Below are 16,743 nucleotides of genomic sequence, written 5' to 3'. Positions count from 1 at the left end.
GATCTGCTGGTAGATTGTGAACCCATAACTGTGGTCTTCATTAGCACAGCATCCCAGCCTATACTACACCATGCCGAGGAGTGCATAAAATTTCATATTTACAAAATTTATACTAATATATAAAAGAAATAGCCATCTCCCAACCAAAAACATTCTAGGTATCCCTTTTCTCACTGAAATGTGTTGCTTTAAAATGATTTCCTCTGATTTTCTGTTTTCTCTTCGCCCTGTAATTGTCAGGATTCAAACGGGTAAATTGTCAGAGTTTTTAACAACATCTTGCTGCACACATTTGAGCTTCATGGATCCTGGACCCGAGGGTAAGCTGTACAGTGAAGATTATGATGATAACTACAATGAGCTGGACTCTGGCGACTGGATGAATGACTATGATTCAACCCATAATGGTAAGGGAGCATCATAAACGCAATGGCCTTGCTGGGCAAGAATACAAAGTAGTGTTGAGCATCCTCCTTAATATTTCTCACTGCCAGAAGTCTCACTCCTATTTAATACATCTAGATTTCTACTTTTGTTTGGCTTCACTTTTCATCCTTCTACTTACCTTTGGTTTCTGGTCTAATATCCCTGTGGTGATTGTGGAGTATGGAGTTTGACTATCTCTTACTAAGGTCAGGGAAGATTTCTGTGTCGGGTATATGAAATGGCTGGTGATTTCAAAATGAGAGGAAGCAGTGGGGAGTGAGAGATGTTTAATCAGGTACGTAGTAGGAGAACTGTACATATACAGTACTGCTTTTTGACATTTAAAAGCATAAAATTAAGAAACTCAGTTAGAGTGCTTTTTATATATAATGTAACCAGGGCCAATGGGAATCTCTAGGGAGGTCTGCTTAGTTTGAAAAAGCCTGTTCGGTGTGCCTATTGCTTTTTGAAAATTTGCAAACTAGACAAATAAAACACAACCAATCTAATTGACTACTAAAAATACAATGATATAGTGAGAAAACATCATAAGGACATATACTTAAAGTGGCTGAGAAACACCCTAAAGTGTTAAAACACTAACCTAGGCTAGGCAAGAATTACGTTGTTTGAATCCCAAAGAGAGAAGGGCCAATAGGAGCAAATTCTTCTAGCTATCTAAAATACGGTTTGCCTGCTTTCATTTTGTGGGTATGTGCCTGTTAGCCTGTTTCTTAAGGCAGCAAATTTCTTTATCTTGAGAGTGGAATGTTAGAGAAAAGGAAAAAAATGAATTGGCTTTCCTTAGTGAGGTGGCAAGCATTATCTCATATATAATAAACCAACACATTATCAGTCAGAGGATGGTTTTCTTTTTTGGGCTTAGCATTTACTCACCTAAGTACCATTTATTCACTCTGCATTTGTTTCTGTAAGATCGAAAACCATGAATCTCTTTACTGGAAAAATACATTAAATACAGTTATTTCCTGTCATTAATAATTACCAAATATCTAAGATATCCATCTTGGCATAAACAAATATTTTGAAAAGCAGACCAGAATAATCATATTGTTTGCTATTCTATGAGTAGTTGTGACTTTCATCTGTAGCACTCATTCTTTTAGATTACTTTCTAAAATGTTATCTTTGTAATGATATATGTTACTATATTTGATGTTATGCATTCGGAGTCACTTTCTCCTCTCTGGTTTTACTCATCAGGGGTCTCACAAATGGCTGTGCTTATTGCTTGCCAGCCCTGCCACACCAAGAACACCTCTTTCCATATTCTTCATAATCCTCCACTCAAGTATCTATATTGTTCAAGGTTATACTAATTGTTGTTAGGATTTCACTAAGAATGAGTTCCATTTTTACAGCTTTGCTAGTTTTCATTAATCACATCAAAACAGGAGCCCCTGGGTGACTCAGTTCATTAGGTATCTCCCTTTGGCTCAGGTCACGATCCTGGAGTCCCAGGATCAGGTCCCGCATCAGGCTCCCCACTTAGCAGGGAGTCTCCTTCCCCCTCTGACCTGCCCCCCTCTCATGCTCTCTCTATCAAATAAATAGATAATTTTTTAAATCACGTCAGAACATAGAAAAACATCTGGAGAGATCACTGAAGATGATCAAAAAAGATGAGGCATAATTGGCCTCACAGACTTTAGTAGTAATCCAAACACTGTGCTTTTCCAGCTATTAATGTTGCAAATGCTCATGTACAATCTGAAATATTAGGATCCATGAGAAGAGAATGTTATAGGAGGTATATGGGAGTGTGAGAGTCCAAGAAGATAGGGAACATATCTATCTTCCTCACCACTGAAACCTCAGCACCTATACACCCCCCAGTACAATAAATAGTTGGTGAATAAATGAATACGGTAATGAAAAGGACCAGTGTGTGGCCAGTAATCCTTTTGACACCAAGGTCACACAGAGATTAGTCTTTTCATTAGCAACTGTAGCCGCCATTTATGGGATTTGCCTGTTTTTAGCTAGGTTCAGTGTTTAGTGGAAGATTTTTGCCTTTGCTCACCAAAGTCTCCTCCTACCAGTGAGACTCTAAGGGCCCTATTCCACTCCTCTGCCACCACTGCTGTCACCACCAGCCCCATCACATGTACAGGTGCAGATTGTGAAATCCTTGCTCAACCTGTCCTATAATAAACTCATACTGCTTTCAAGGGCCCTAATATTGTGACAGCAAAGTTGAAGAACAGGTAGGTCCTTGTAAATGGCCCTAGTTTCTAAAAGATAAAGCTGCAAGACTGTACAGTAATCACAACCTTGACCCCCGCCATGATCTAAAACAACCTACTTCCAGTGCTGTGTCATGGGCACAGGAGCTGAGCATTCTAGTTGGTGGGGCAGATTGTGAAGTAACTAAAGTGCTCATTTTTTTCTCTTCCCCCTACCCCCAATAACCTTGCAGCTCGCTGTGGTGATGAAGTTGCTCATTATTTAGATCACCTTTTGGTGCACACTGCTCCCCATGCTAAACTAGCCCCTACCTCACAGAAGGGAGGGCTAGATCTGTTCCGAGCTGCTGTGCAAACAACCTGCGATTTAATGTCCTTGGTGACCAAGGCCAAGGAGCTGCATGTACAGAGTGAGTAATGCCATGACTCACTGGAGTCAGGCACAGGACTGACGTGCAGCCCAGGATGGGGGTGGGGTGTGTATTACAGTGTAAGCAGAAGCTCTGTTTTGTTCAGTGCTTTATCCTCAGCATCTCAGACAGAAGGAACATGTCAGGCACTCAGATATTTGGAAAGTTAGTGAATTGGGTGTAATTTTGCTGTCGATAGTGCTATGCGGTCTGATTTAACCACTACGTCATGAAAAGCAGCCAGAACAAGAGACATGGAGCATTTTAACATCTGTGTTAAATGATAGAAGAAGGTGTTTCCTTTGGGAAAGTTACTCCTTCGGAAGCACTTTTATTTCAAGAGAAAGCAGTGCAAACTATTACAAGCTAACCTTGCAACAAAGAGGGAGATACTCTCCCTTAAGTAAGCTGCATCTGGTTCCCTTAGGTCAGCTGTGATATTTACAGTCAGTTGTTCCAGCAGTGTAGAGCTGTGTTTCTCAACTACAGTACTCATTCCTCAACAAAACTCTTTCATTGTCCTCCCCATGACCACTACCCCCCTTTGGTAGGTATTGGCAATGAAGGATGTCTTCTACTACACACTGCTAGGCTAGGAGTAGTCATGGTTCCTAAGAGTAGTCAGTGCCTCTATGGTAGCTGCATATGAAGGGGAGAAGGGCTCCTTGGCCACACCGAGAGGACCTAAATGGTAACATTTTACAGACAATGAGAATGATTGAGATGCATGTTCTTGCTGTCTAAAATTCGATTGACCATTACTAACCTCAGATATTAAACATGAATCATTTAACATTGAGAACACGGAAGAGCTCAGCATCCCCTTTGAGGATGCTGCCTTGACAAAGGGCTTATGTGAAGACATCAGCTTTATTAAATTATACTTCTGGATTGTGAATCAGGAAACTTGAGCTTAATTCCCGGCTCTGCTACTTACTTGCTTGAACAGTATTTTGAGCTCTGTATCCCTCATTCTGTATCTGTAAAATGGTGAAAGTTACAAGACAGTCTCTCCTTTGAGGTTATGGTAAGTATGTGGACTATAAATAAAAATATTAGGAATATCTCAAAGCAGGTCGGCCACTACATTTTCTGACTCCCTACATAGGATCATCCATTTATCTATTCTCAAGAAAACCCAACTGCTGACAGCCAGATATTTTCCCAAGGCAGTCCAGAAAATAGAAAACAGAATTGGGTTCTTTCTGTTACATGTGGTATTCTATCAAAGTATCAGTAATAGCACCATTGTGATATTGATTACATTCATAGGCTTTAATATCTTAAATGGCCATTTGATGCTACAGTTCTAGGCATTCCACTGAAAGTATGTTTGATTGAACAATCTTTAAATTATCTGATATTCATATTTCTTTTCTGTGATATTAGCAAGAAACGATAAATTTCTCACTCTAGTTCTATAGAGAACAACTCCTTTGCAACTTCATTTTGAGGGGAACTGTGAATTGTTTTTATTTGAATTCAGTTAACCAACTGATAGTACTTCATGTGTTTCAGGTGTAGTGTTCAATAAGTTATCAGTTGCATATAACTGTGAATTGTTTTTTTAGTCTCCTAAGTTATCTAACCTTTCCCATAACTGTCAACCTCTTGCAGATGTTCACATGTATCTTCCTACAAAGATATTTCAGGCCTCCCGGCCTTCATTCAACTTACTTGACTCGCCTCATTGCCCACGAGAGGACCAGGTAAAGTTGCACATGAGATTTTTTTCTGTCAGCCATTCGCAAAATTGCCATCTATATGGTGAATAACAGAACAAGCCATTATGGTTTCTGCTAGTAACTGGTGGTAGGCAAAATGCTACCCTGGTGAAGATATATTCCTTTTTAGTTCACTTTCTTTTTGTTTTTAGTTTAAATTCAATTAATTAACATATACTGTATTATTTGTTCTGGGGTCTTATTTTTTTTTTTTAAAGATTTTATTTATTTATTTGACAGACAGAGATCACAAGTAGGCAGAGAGGCAGGCAGAGAGAGAGAGGAGGAAGCAGGCTGTCCGCAGAGCAGAGAGCCTGATGCGGGGCTCGATCCCAGAACCCTGGGATCATGACCTGAGCCGAAGGCAGAGGCTTTAACCCACTGAGCCACCCAGGCGCCCCTGTTCTGGGGTCTTATATAACACCCAGTGCTCATTACATCACATGTCCTCCTTAATGCCCATCACCCAGTTACCCCATCCCCCGACTCCACTCCCCTCTAGCAACCTTTTCTAGCCAGGCTGAAAAAAAACTGAATTGCTACATCATTCTATTTGAAGGTTTCATTGTTTTTGTTTTACTTCTCATCAAAATTTAGGGAATTCTTACGGAAAAGGTTTAGAGGTAAAAAGATCAATACTCTAGGGCATTATTTAAGTTGAGCACTTGTGGACTTAATTTTTTTTCTTTTTATCCTTTCTCAAACTAAAGGTTCCCTCTGTTCGTGTAGAAATGCATCTTCCTAGAGACCAGTCCGGGGAGGTGGACTTCAAGGCACTGGTTTTACAGTTGAAGGAGACCTCCAGCTTACAGGAACAAGCTGATATCCTTTACATGCTGTATACTCTGAAGTAAGTGATAAATATTCTGTCTCCTTTCATGTTCACGTGGAGAGGAAGTAAAATATAGTAAATACAGCTCAACTTTGGAATGTCTGGATTTGAATTTTGCAATCTACACACTGTGTAACCTCAAGCCTCAGTTGTTCTCATTTATAAAATTTGGATTATACCAACCTCGTAGAACTGTTGTAAAGATTAAGCAAGATACAATATCTGCAAAGTCTCTGATACAATACCTATTACATAGTAGGTGACCAATAACTGTTATGTTATTTATGGTTATTTCAAGCCTCTGTCATTTGGTAAAAATCCAAAGATAAATAAATTTTTAACTCAAAAGGAGTATGAACATGGAGGCTTACAGAAAACAATAAACTAGCATTTCTGAGTAATTTACTATGTGTCCGGAACCCTGCTAGATACATTATATGTAAGTACCTCAAACTCAGTATGCCCAAATTGAACTCTCTCCTATCCCTCACTTCCCCCCCAAATATAACCTGAACTTCCTCATTTATTAATATAGTCATCAACTTGAAGAAGCAGGATGGGCTCCCCTCCCCTAAATTTGGTTTGGGTATTGAGACTGATGATACCAACCATGTACCAAAAGAGTGTAAAATGTTTATTACTCACATAATGAGACTTCTAGGAAGAGTGGAACAGATTCCCAGGTTGGTAAAAAAAAAAGATTTAAGTGAGCAGGGAAAGCAGGCTGTGTTGGGCTTTTACTATGATTAGGAGGTGAGGCTGAGGAAAAGGTTCTTACCAGCACCAAAGGACAGAACCCTTGGATTTCCCTGACATCTTGCCCAGGTGTAAGCTGGAAGGGAAAGAGGGGTGGTAGGACTTGTAAGCAGTCAGCAGTCAAACATTAAAAGTGAAGTCACATTCTGAAATTCTGCATCCTTGTGGTTGAAATCAACACCTACCTAATCAGAAAGCTTTGCCCCATATCCAGTTAAACACCAAGGCTATTCAGTTTTTCCTCTAAGTATTTATCTTCTGCATCGCTAGCATGGCTACCTTCACTCACGTCTGTGTCTCTCACCAGGACTATTGCTATGGTTTTCTAACAAGTCTTCCTATTTCTGCCTTGTTCTCCTCAATCCCAGCCTCCACAGAGGAGAGAGAGTAACTTTTCTTTTTTACTTTCTAGGACAGAAACGTCTAAATTTCTACAAAAATAGAGAGAATAGCATAATGAACCCTTGGGGCCACATCACCCAGCCTGAACAATGATAAACACGTGGTTAATCTTGTCCCATCTATATTCTCGCTCTCTCCCAGAGTATTTTGAAAAAGAGACAAGATGCTTTATCATTTCATTCCTAAATATTCCAGTATTATTTCTAAAAGTCAATGAAGCTCTTAAAACATAACCACAATGGGACTTCTGGTTCCAGACAAGATAGAATACATGCATGTCTCTCTGTTCCTTCTGCTAAGTACAAGAGGACATTATTTAGAAAACAAACATAGCAAGGTGTTAAAAGGTAGAAAGAAGAAAGAAGACTGGTTAAGGATCTCAGGCTCTGAGGATTCACAAGGTGGTGATATACCCAGGTTTTTTTTTTTGTCACCTCATATATCCTGCATCAGATGCTGAGAAGCCAGCACCCTGAAAACGCCGATAGGCACAGATGACCGGAGCCTTCAGAAAGCCTGTTCTTTCTAGAAAAAGGACCAGGAAAGGGCAGACTAGCAAGACAGACAACTTTTAGACAATAACCGCTCCTACCATAGAAAAATCTGCAGCACCGACTTGCCGCCTCTACCTTCCCCTACTGCCAGGGTGGTGTCAAAGAAGACCAGGTAGGGATCTGGGACTTTCAGGCCCTCTAGGCTGTAATGAAGTCCCCTGGATTTGTCTGACTCCAGAGCCCATGCTGCTTCCATCAGATCCTGGTGGTTAATGAGTAAGTGAAACAGACAGCTGAAAAGGCCACCAGCCCCAGAATCAAATTTTTGCACAACCAGTTGTATCAAAACCAGCCCAAATGTGTTTTTAGCCATTCAGGGCCTGCGTGCTCTTCACACTCCTTGAAACCTACTCCACATCTGCCATAAGAATTAAGCCCAGAGCCACAAATTCCCCAAACCACTGCTCTCTACCCTAGAGAGAGAGCAGTGCTACTGAAAGACATCACCTAGATGTGTAACTTCCTCTTCCCCTCTCCCCTGGGAGTTTACTTGCCCTCCACCCCTTCTGGAAGGTAGAGCTGGTGCTCTAGCTAAGCCTCTGGACAGTCTTCCGCTGAGAGGGACTTCCCTTCTCATAGAACCAAGTGCCGCCTAATAAACCTTGTTATGTGCTACTGCCCAAAGAATGACATGGGGTCTCATTATTTTGATACCTCTGCTTCTTTCGTTCTTCCTTTAGGGTGAGGCACATCTTTTCAACAAATACCTGTTGAGTGCTTATTATGTGCCAGGCACAAGGCTAAATGGAAAATAATGAAAAGATAGAGAAGGTAAAATGAGATAAGGAGTAAGGACAGAATGACTGTAGCTTGGATGAAAACTGATGATTCAGTCGGGTAGTTGATACCAGCAAACAAAGGGAGTTGTACCTGAGAAGCTTCTACTTTCCCACCACGTCAGATCATCCACAGTTGACTGCCAGCTCTTCTGTTCCTAACGTGGGTTTTCTTCATCTAATCCTGTATTACTAACTTCACTATAACATCTAATTGAACCTGCAGTCTCCTTAAAACTAGTATGCCAGGTAATGTCAAACCACTTGAGTAGATTGTATAGATGTGCTGCATGGGTTTTAATGCACTTGGAATTCTGCCCAATATTCCTCATGGATTCAAGAGTGGAAGTGGGGAGGTGGGGTTTCCTATCTCTGTTGATTAGCATTCCTTCTGCAAATTGTCTGTTTATAACCTTTCTTTGTTCTCTATTGAGTTATTTATATTTTTCTTATTGATACTAGATATCACTATTTTGTTTGTTATGCTTCCTGTAGATATTTTTTCCAATTAATTTGCTAATTACTTATATACATTTCTCTATGCAGAGGTTTACTTTTTATATCATCAAATCTGTCAGACTTTTCCTTTTTGGCTTTTGGATTTCTTTTCATGCATTCCCCCTCCACACCCAGAATTTTAAAAATATTTTAAATACCTTTAATAATTTTTAAAGAAATTTCTATGTCAGGGCACCTGGGTGGCCCAGTCGGTTAAGCAACTGCCTTCCACTCAGGTCATGATCTCAGAGGCCTGGGGAAATCAAGCCACACATTGCATGGGGCTCTCTACTCAGCCGGGAGTCTGCTTCTCCCTCTCCCTCTGCTCACTCTCCGTGTGCTCACTCTCGCTCTCTCTCAAATAAATAAATAAAGAAAATCTTCTTTAAAAAGCAATTTTTATGTCCTTAATTCTACTTGGAATTTATATATGTCTTCTTACTCAGCATATCTAAACTAAACTCCACTTCACTGTCTTGGTTAGAAACCTACTGCTCCCTGACCATGTTCATAGTATCAACATTCTTTTAGTCACCCAGATTTGATATTGTGTCATCATCTTCAACTCCTCTTAATCTCCTGCCACTCCCTGCAACATCGCCATTACCATTGGGAATCAGTGGCCAAATATACATCCTCTATGATCCCATTTTCAACCTTGATCTACCGTTGTTCTCCCCTCACAATGTGAATACTTTCACCAAAATAGCCCACTGTTTGTCATTTCCGAAACACAGCCCATACAAGATTTCTTTTCACACCTTGGCTCATGTTCTTCCCTCTGCCTGGACTTCTTTCCTTTACCACACCCCATCTCTCCTTGTTGGAATTCTAGCTGTCCATCAAGGCCTAGTTCATCTGTCATCTCCAGAAAGCTTTCTCTGATCTCTAGGAATAAAAAGGTTCATCCTTGATTATGAGATCTTAAAGCATGTACTTTAATATTATTCATTTATCTATTTTTATTTTGACCATTTCAAACTTAGAGAAAAGTTGTAGGGATAGTACAAAAAAATTTATGGATATCCTTCACCCAGATTCCTCAGGTTTAATCTCTCTCTCTCTCATTCTCTCTGTCATCATATATAGATATAGATGTGGATATAGATATAGATATATTTTTTCTGAATCATTTGAGAGTAAGTGGGAGACATGATCCCCTTCTACCCCTAAGAATTTGAATGGTTATTGTGTATTTCCCAAAGACTAGGAATTCTCTTACATAAGCACAGTACATTTACGACAATCAGAAAATTAGGGGCGCCTGGGTGGTGCAGTTGGTTAAATGTCCAACTCATGATTTCAGCTCAAATCATGATCTCAGGGTTCCGGGATGGAGCCCCACATTGGGCTCCCTGCTTAGCACAGAGTCTTGAGATTCTCTCTCTCTCCCTCTGCCCCTCCCCCCACTCTTGTACTCTCTAAATAAATAAAATCTTTTTTTTAAAAAAAGAAAAAGAGGGCACCTGGGTGGCTCAGTGAGTTGAGCCTCTGCCTTCAGCTCGGGTCGTGACCTAAGGGTCCTGGGATCGAGGCCCGCGTGGGGCTTTCTGCTCAGCAGGGAGCCTGCTTCTCCCTTTCTCTCTGCCTGCCTCCCTGCCAACTTGTGATCTCTCTTTATGTCAAATAAATAAATAAAATCTTGCTGGGGGGAGGTGGGATTGGGAGAGGGGGAGCGGGCTATGGACATTGGGGAGGGGAGGCGAACCATAAGAGACTATGGACTCTGAAAAACAACCTGAGGGTTTTGAAGGGTCAGGGGTGGGAGGTTGGGGGAACAGGTGGTGGGTGATGGGGAGGGCACATTTTGCATGGAGCACTGGGTGTTGTGCAAAAAGAATGAATACTGTTACGCTGAAAAAATTAATAAAAAGGGGAAAAAAAAGAATATTTTATAAAAAAAAAGAAAAAGAAATTAATGTTTAAACAATACTATTATCAGGATGCCTGGATGGCTCAGTTGGTTAAGCATCTGCCTTCCGCTTGGGTCGTAATCTCAGGGTTCTGGGATCAAGTCCCACATTGGGCTCCTTGCTCAGCAGGGAACCTGCTTTTCCCTTTGCCTGCCACCACCACCACCCCCCCCCCCCGCTTGTGTGCACTCTCTCTCTCTCTGACAAATAAATAAATAAAATCTTTAAAAAAATGATACTATCTAATCTACAGACTGTATTTGCCAGTTGTCCCAGGAATGTCTTTACAGCAAAAGAAAATGTAAGTTATGCATCTCATTCAATTCTCATGTGTCCTCAGTCCCCTTTAATCTGGAAGTTCTTGAGTCTTTATTTTTCACATTAGGAGCATTTGTGAAGCACACAGATTAATTATTTTTTATAGAATGTCCCTAAATTTTGGTTCATTAATTATGAGTTTGCTCATAATTAAATTCAGGTTATGCATTTTGGGCAGGAATACCACTGAAGTCATGCTGAGTTCTTCTCAGTGTATATCAGGAGGGCACATGGTGTCGATGAGTCCCATTGCTGATTTTATCACTCGGTGAGGGTAGTATCTTCCACATTCCTCCACTGTAAAATCTTTATGTTGCATTTTGTAATGAAAAGGTATTGTGTGGAGATATACTTTGGAACTGTAAATATCCTGTTACTCTTCAAAATTTCATTCACTGTTTTTTTAATCCATTGTTGACTCTTCCTCTGGTACTTTGTATTTCATGTTTTTAAAAATATATTTAATATATTAAATTCATATTATTTTAATATATTTATCATAGTAAATGTTTACTATAATTTAATATATTGAGTAGATATTACATTATCATGGCTCAAACTTTTTGAAGTGCAAAAGGATACAGGGAAAGGATAAAAAGTCTTTTTCCCACCTCTGGTCCCCAGATATCTGGTTCCCCAGCTCACAGGCAGTCAGTGTTATTGGTTGTTTGTGTATCCATCCAGGGACGATTTATGCATATGTAGGTAAATAAAGCATATATGCATATAATTTCACACCTGTTTCACCAAATGGAAGCATAGTTTATGCACTGTTCTGTATCTTGCTTTTTTTTTCACTAAAACTATTTTTCTTGAAATTCATTACATATATATTCCATTTATCTGTGACTGCTTAACAAATAACCCTAAAACTCAGTGGCTTAAGATAACAAGCAAAACGTGTTTAAATTATCTGTCACAGCTCTGGAGCTTGTCACGTGGGATCTCATTCAACTGTGGTCCGACAGCGTCTGGGGCTGAAGTCACCATGAGGTTGTCCACTCATATATCTAGGGGTTCATACTGGTTGTTGACTGGCACCTCACCTGGGGCTGTCACCCAGAACACCTACAAATGACCTCCCCCATACATCTCTCTACTTCCTCACAGTCTGATATCTAGGTTCCAAGAGTATGTGCCCCATCAAAGGACCAAGTAGAAGCTGCCTTAATGTTTATGACCTAACCTCAGCAATCATACAGCACCACTTTCAACTTAGCCACAAGCATGCCTGTGTTGAAGGGGAGAGAACGCAGACCCACCCTCTTCACGGAAAGACTGTAAAAGTCACACTGTAAGAAGAGCATGTTAGATGGAGCATTATTGGAGTCATGTTAAAACATATAATCTGTCACAATCTAGACCTACATCATATTTTCTTAATAGTTCCACAGCTTCCATTGTTTGTGACCATATCATAATTTAACCAGTCTCCTACTGAGGGACATTTGGATTGTTTCCCATGATTCACTATCCCAGACAATGCTATAGCAAATATCCTCACCATGTTTTTCATTTCTCATGTATGGAGTCTATCCTATAGATAAGCCAGAATTAAAATTCCTAGATCAAAGAATATAGATTTTTTAGAATATAGATTTTTAATATTAATACATATTTTCAAATACCTCTCCAGGGAGAGTATCCCAATTTTCACTCCCACCAGCAAGATAGAGAGTACTTACTTTCCCAAAGCCTTACCAATGCAGTGTTATCAAATTTGGGGTTTTTTGACAACATGATAGACTTTTAAAAGTGTTATCTTGGTGTAGTGTTAATTTTGATTTTTTTTTACTATGTGTGTGATCAGACACCTCTCTATATTTAAAATTCATCAGTATTAGGGCGCCTGGGTGGCCCAGTCAGGTAAGCATCTGCCTTCAGCTCAGGTCATGATCTCAGGGTCCTGGGAGCAAATTTCGTGTCAGGCTTCCTGCTCAGCGAGCAGCCTGCTTCTCCCTCTCCCTCTACAATTCCCTCCTGCTTGTGCTCTCCCTCTCTCTCTTTCTCAAATAAATAAATAAAATCTTTTAGAAAAATAAAAACTAAATCCATGAGTATTTGACCATATTTTCTTATCTGTCTTTTCTTTTTTTATTATTATTATCTATTTGTTGCAGTTCTTTCTTTCAGAGAAAGAGAGATCATGAGCGGGGTGAGGGGCAGAAGGAGAGGGAGAGAGAAGGAGGAGACTCCCACTGAGTGTGGAGCCCAATTTAGGGCTCGATCTCATGACCCAGAGATCAGGACCTGAGCCAAAATCAAGAGTCTGATGCTTAACCAACGGAGCCACTCAGGCGCCTCTGTTGAATTTCTTTATATGAGGGAAATTGGCTTATGAACTGTAAATATTTTTCTGTTTGTAGTTTGTCTGACAACTTTGCTTACAGTGGTTTTCTGCAATATGTATTTTGTTGTTTTTGTGTATATAAATCACTATTTCTTTTATGGCTTCTTTGTATAGGTTATAGTTAAACAGTACTCTTGCCCCCAGAATCTAGTACTTTTATGCTTAAATCTTTGATATACTTGGAATTCTGATGTTCATTGTAAGGCATGAATCCAGCTTCTTTTGCAGATGGCTACTTGATTGTCTTAATATTGTTTAATAAATAATCTACCTTCATCGTAAATTAAATTCTCAGTTTCATAGCACTTTACATATATTTTATGATACTTCACAGTTGACTTGTGTTATAGTAATCTTTACAACAATAATGTATATGTATCCTTTACAAATAAGTACACATGTTTTTTTTAAATCTCTATTAGTTTCCTAAGTGTATCATACTTCCTGAACTTTCAATAGTGAAAATAAGTCTTTGACTTTGTTTTCAACTACATCAAAGCATGTGAAGAGGGTAAAAGAACATGTTTTGTCAAAGCACACCTGAAACTAAGACTTGTTCTCATCTAGGTATTTGGGTTTCAGGGGCAACTATTAATCATACATTTACAAGGATTCCTAGTAAATAACTTTTATTGCCTAATGAGGAAGACCTATCAAAAACAGGTGTGTCCGTTATAACACTGAAACAAATGATTGTTGCCAGCAGCTTTACTTAAACTAATGTAGGTCTCTCTTTAATATTCCAGAGGACCTGACTGGGACCCTGAATTATATGACGAAAGGGCTACGACAGTCCGAGAGCTGCTTACTGAGCTCTATGTCAGAGTTGGAGAAATCCGTCACTGGGGCCTGACCCGACACATCTCTGGAATCTTAAGGAAAAAGGTGGAAGCACTTGATGAGGTACTATAAATTCTACTTGAATTGATACCAAATCTAAATAGAGGTGCTTTTTAAAAATCAGTTTCCGTAATTGATTTTTTAAGATTTTATTTATGTATTTGAGAGAGAATGAGAGAGAGCATGAGAAGGGGGAGGGTCAGAGGGAGAAGCAGGCTCTCCACCAAGCAGGGAGCTCAATGCGGAGACCTGATTCCAGGACTTCAGGATCATGACCTGAGTTGAAGGCAGTTGCTTAACTGACTGAGCCAGCCAAGTTCCCCATACTTGATTTTTAAGGCAAGCACAACATCTAATCATTTGAGATGTCGTCTTTCCGGCATAAAGTTCCTGATACTCAATTAGCTTTTTGTCTGTGAATGTCAAGTGCACAATACTGAAGTTTATAAATGAATGATGTTATAAATGATAAGAATTCTACAGCTTAAGAATGAATTTACAGTAGGCTAAAACTTCCTATCTCTTAGGAGATAAAAATACCTCATTGTTTCTTCTTAAAAATCTCTCTCTTCGTATCTACATGATATTTCCTGAGAAAGATGGTTTGATGTCTCAATAAATTAAGGGGAAGAAGAGATCTGTGGGCCGAAAAGAGTAATTGTCATGGAAAGCTGAAGTGGTATGGGAAGGATAATGCTGTTATGCTCTCTCTTCTTAGGCCTGCACAGCCCTTCTCTCCCACCAGAAACATTTGACAGTGGGACTCCCTCCAGAACCTCGAGAGAAGACCATCTCTGCGTGAGTATGGTTTTTGGTTGGGTTCAATTAAGTTTCTCTGAGACTTTAAGGAGCTGTGTGAACTGACCACAATTCTCTTTACCTAATCTGTCACTGAATGATAATGGCCTACATGTGTGGGCTTCTGTCAGAGACACTTGGCATGAGAATGTTGATAATGACAGGGCATGAGTGAATGAAAGAGTATATCCACAAGGAGTAGTATGCAAATGTAGTTTGCTTTTTATGGGGTTTTATGTTTTGTTTTATTTTGGTTTTTTGGGTGGTGGTGGTGGTTGTGATGATGATTTTTGTTTTTGTACTTGTTTTTTACTTATTGGCTTTCCTGAACCTTACATCCAAAGGCAGTCCAAAACAGGGCAGGCAACTAGAATTAGCATCCACAAAAAATCTGCTATACTCTAGACTTTCTTCCAGGCCTCTCTCTTTGACTTATAGATAGCTGTTTACTCCTTATGTCTCTTCACAATTCTTCCCTCTATATGTGTCTTTGTGTCCAGATTTCCCAAATTTTTATATAAGAACACCAGGCATAAAGGGTTAGGGCCCAATCAATGACCTTACTTGAACTTAATTACCTCTGTAAAAACCTCATCTCCAAATAAGGTCACACTCTGAGGGACTCTAGGCTAGGATTTCAATATATGAACTTTGACAGCACACAATTCAACCCATAATACCTTACTTTCAGCAAACAGAACTTTTTATCACAAATCAGATCAATTTTTGCCACTACTGTGGCAATCCAAAAGAAGATGGCATTGTCCATGCCCCATTCCTCCAGAGTGATTAGTATCAAACGAGGGTCAGAAGTGTGGGAAGAGGTATGCTTATCTGTGTGTGTGTGTGTGTGTGTGTGTGTGTGTGTGTGTGTGTAAACTGATGAAACTATAAAATCAATGTAACTATGGTATGATCATAAAATAACAAAATGGTTTCCAAAAGGCGAAGCTTAAATTTAGTTTATTACTTTCTGGCCATAATGGTTACTTGTCATATGTTAAGAATTAACCATGAAAGACTGATCTGGAAAGACCTCATGGGTCAGTTTTAAATAAAAGGTTGAAGAAGAAAGCCAATCCAGCTTTAGAGAGGAAAGAGGAGAGCTCTCCTGAGTTGACAGAGGCCAAAATGGTTTGGGGAGACAATGAACTTTAAGGACTAGAAGAACCAAATGCTACCAAAAATGATTAGACACTGAAGCAGTGACTTGGACTTGGGAGGAGGTTTTTATTTTCTCTGTGTACTGAAGCTTAAACAGTGACAGAATTTTGTCTTTCTTCACCATCTTCTCCCTCAGACCTCTGCCCTATGAAGTGCTCACTCAGCTGATAGATGAAGCCAGTGAAGGGGACATGAGCATCTCGATCCTTACACAGGTGAGCAGAATTATGACGTCTAATATGGTGATTGATATTTTTGTTTTCAGTTGATCTGGCAGTTTCCAAAGACCACCAAATGGGCTTTGTGAGACCTGGACCATAATTTTTTCTATATTCATTCCATGCACAGGAAATAATGGTATATCTAGCCATGTATATGCGAACTCAGCCTAGCCTCTTTGCCGAAATGTTTCGACTTCGAATTGGTCTAATCATACAAGTTATGGCTACAGAATTGGCCCACTCCCTTCGATGCTCAGGTACTCATTTTAGTAACTATTTTTGGCAGAATTCACTATTAATGTAGGGCTATTGTGTTTTGGATTGGGAGGGAAAGAAAGCGAAAACATTTTATTAGCAGCTCAGAAGCTGCATATAGCAATCCTGTTCCCATGTTAGTCAACTTCTATTTCTACAAATCACGAGACTGGTATTATGACAGATTTATGTATTTGTTCTGCAACTTCACAATTCCACCTCTTGGGGGCTCTGCACTCCAAATTACGTTCTTTCCAACTCCTAGTGTGAACCTAAATATGCATCAAATTTGACCTTGA

General features: G+C 39.7%; 1 protein-coding gene across 6 annotated transcripts in view; it reads left to right on the top strand.

Annotated features, from left to right (window-relative positions):
* Window positions 1–16,743, top strand: part of PHKA1 (phosphorylase kinase regulatory subunit alpha 1) — a 137,514-nt gene that overhangs the window by 102,332 nt on the left and 18,439 nt on the right. For all 6 annotated transcript variants that reach the window (XM_045995989.1, XM_045995986.1, XM_045995987.1 and 3 more), the window contains exons 18-24: window positions 241–407; window positions 4,661–4,752; window positions 5,478–5,617; window positions 13,913–14,069; window positions 14,725–14,804; window positions 16,105–16,183; window positions 16,317–16,446. In XM_045995989.1, the coding sequence (XP_045851945.1) occupies window positions 241–407; window positions 4,661–4,752; window positions 5,478–5,617; window positions 13,913–14,069; window positions 14,725–14,804; window positions 16,105–16,183; window positions 16,317–16,446 (845 nt within the window). The remainder of the gene's footprint in view (window positions 1–240; window positions 408–4,660; window positions 4,753–5,477; window positions 5,618–13,912; window positions 14,070–14,724; window positions 14,805–16,104; window positions 16,184–16,316; window positions 16,447–16,743) is intronic.

Source organism: Meles meles, chromosome X, assembly GCF_922984935.1.
Source record: "Meles meles chromosome X, mMelMel3.1 paternal haplotype, whole genome shotgun sequence".
Classification (NCBI taxonomy): Eukaryota; Metazoa; Chordata; class Mammalia; order Carnivora; family Mustelidae; genus Meles; species Meles meles.
This window is presented reverse-complemented; position numbering and strand designations above follow the sequence as displayed.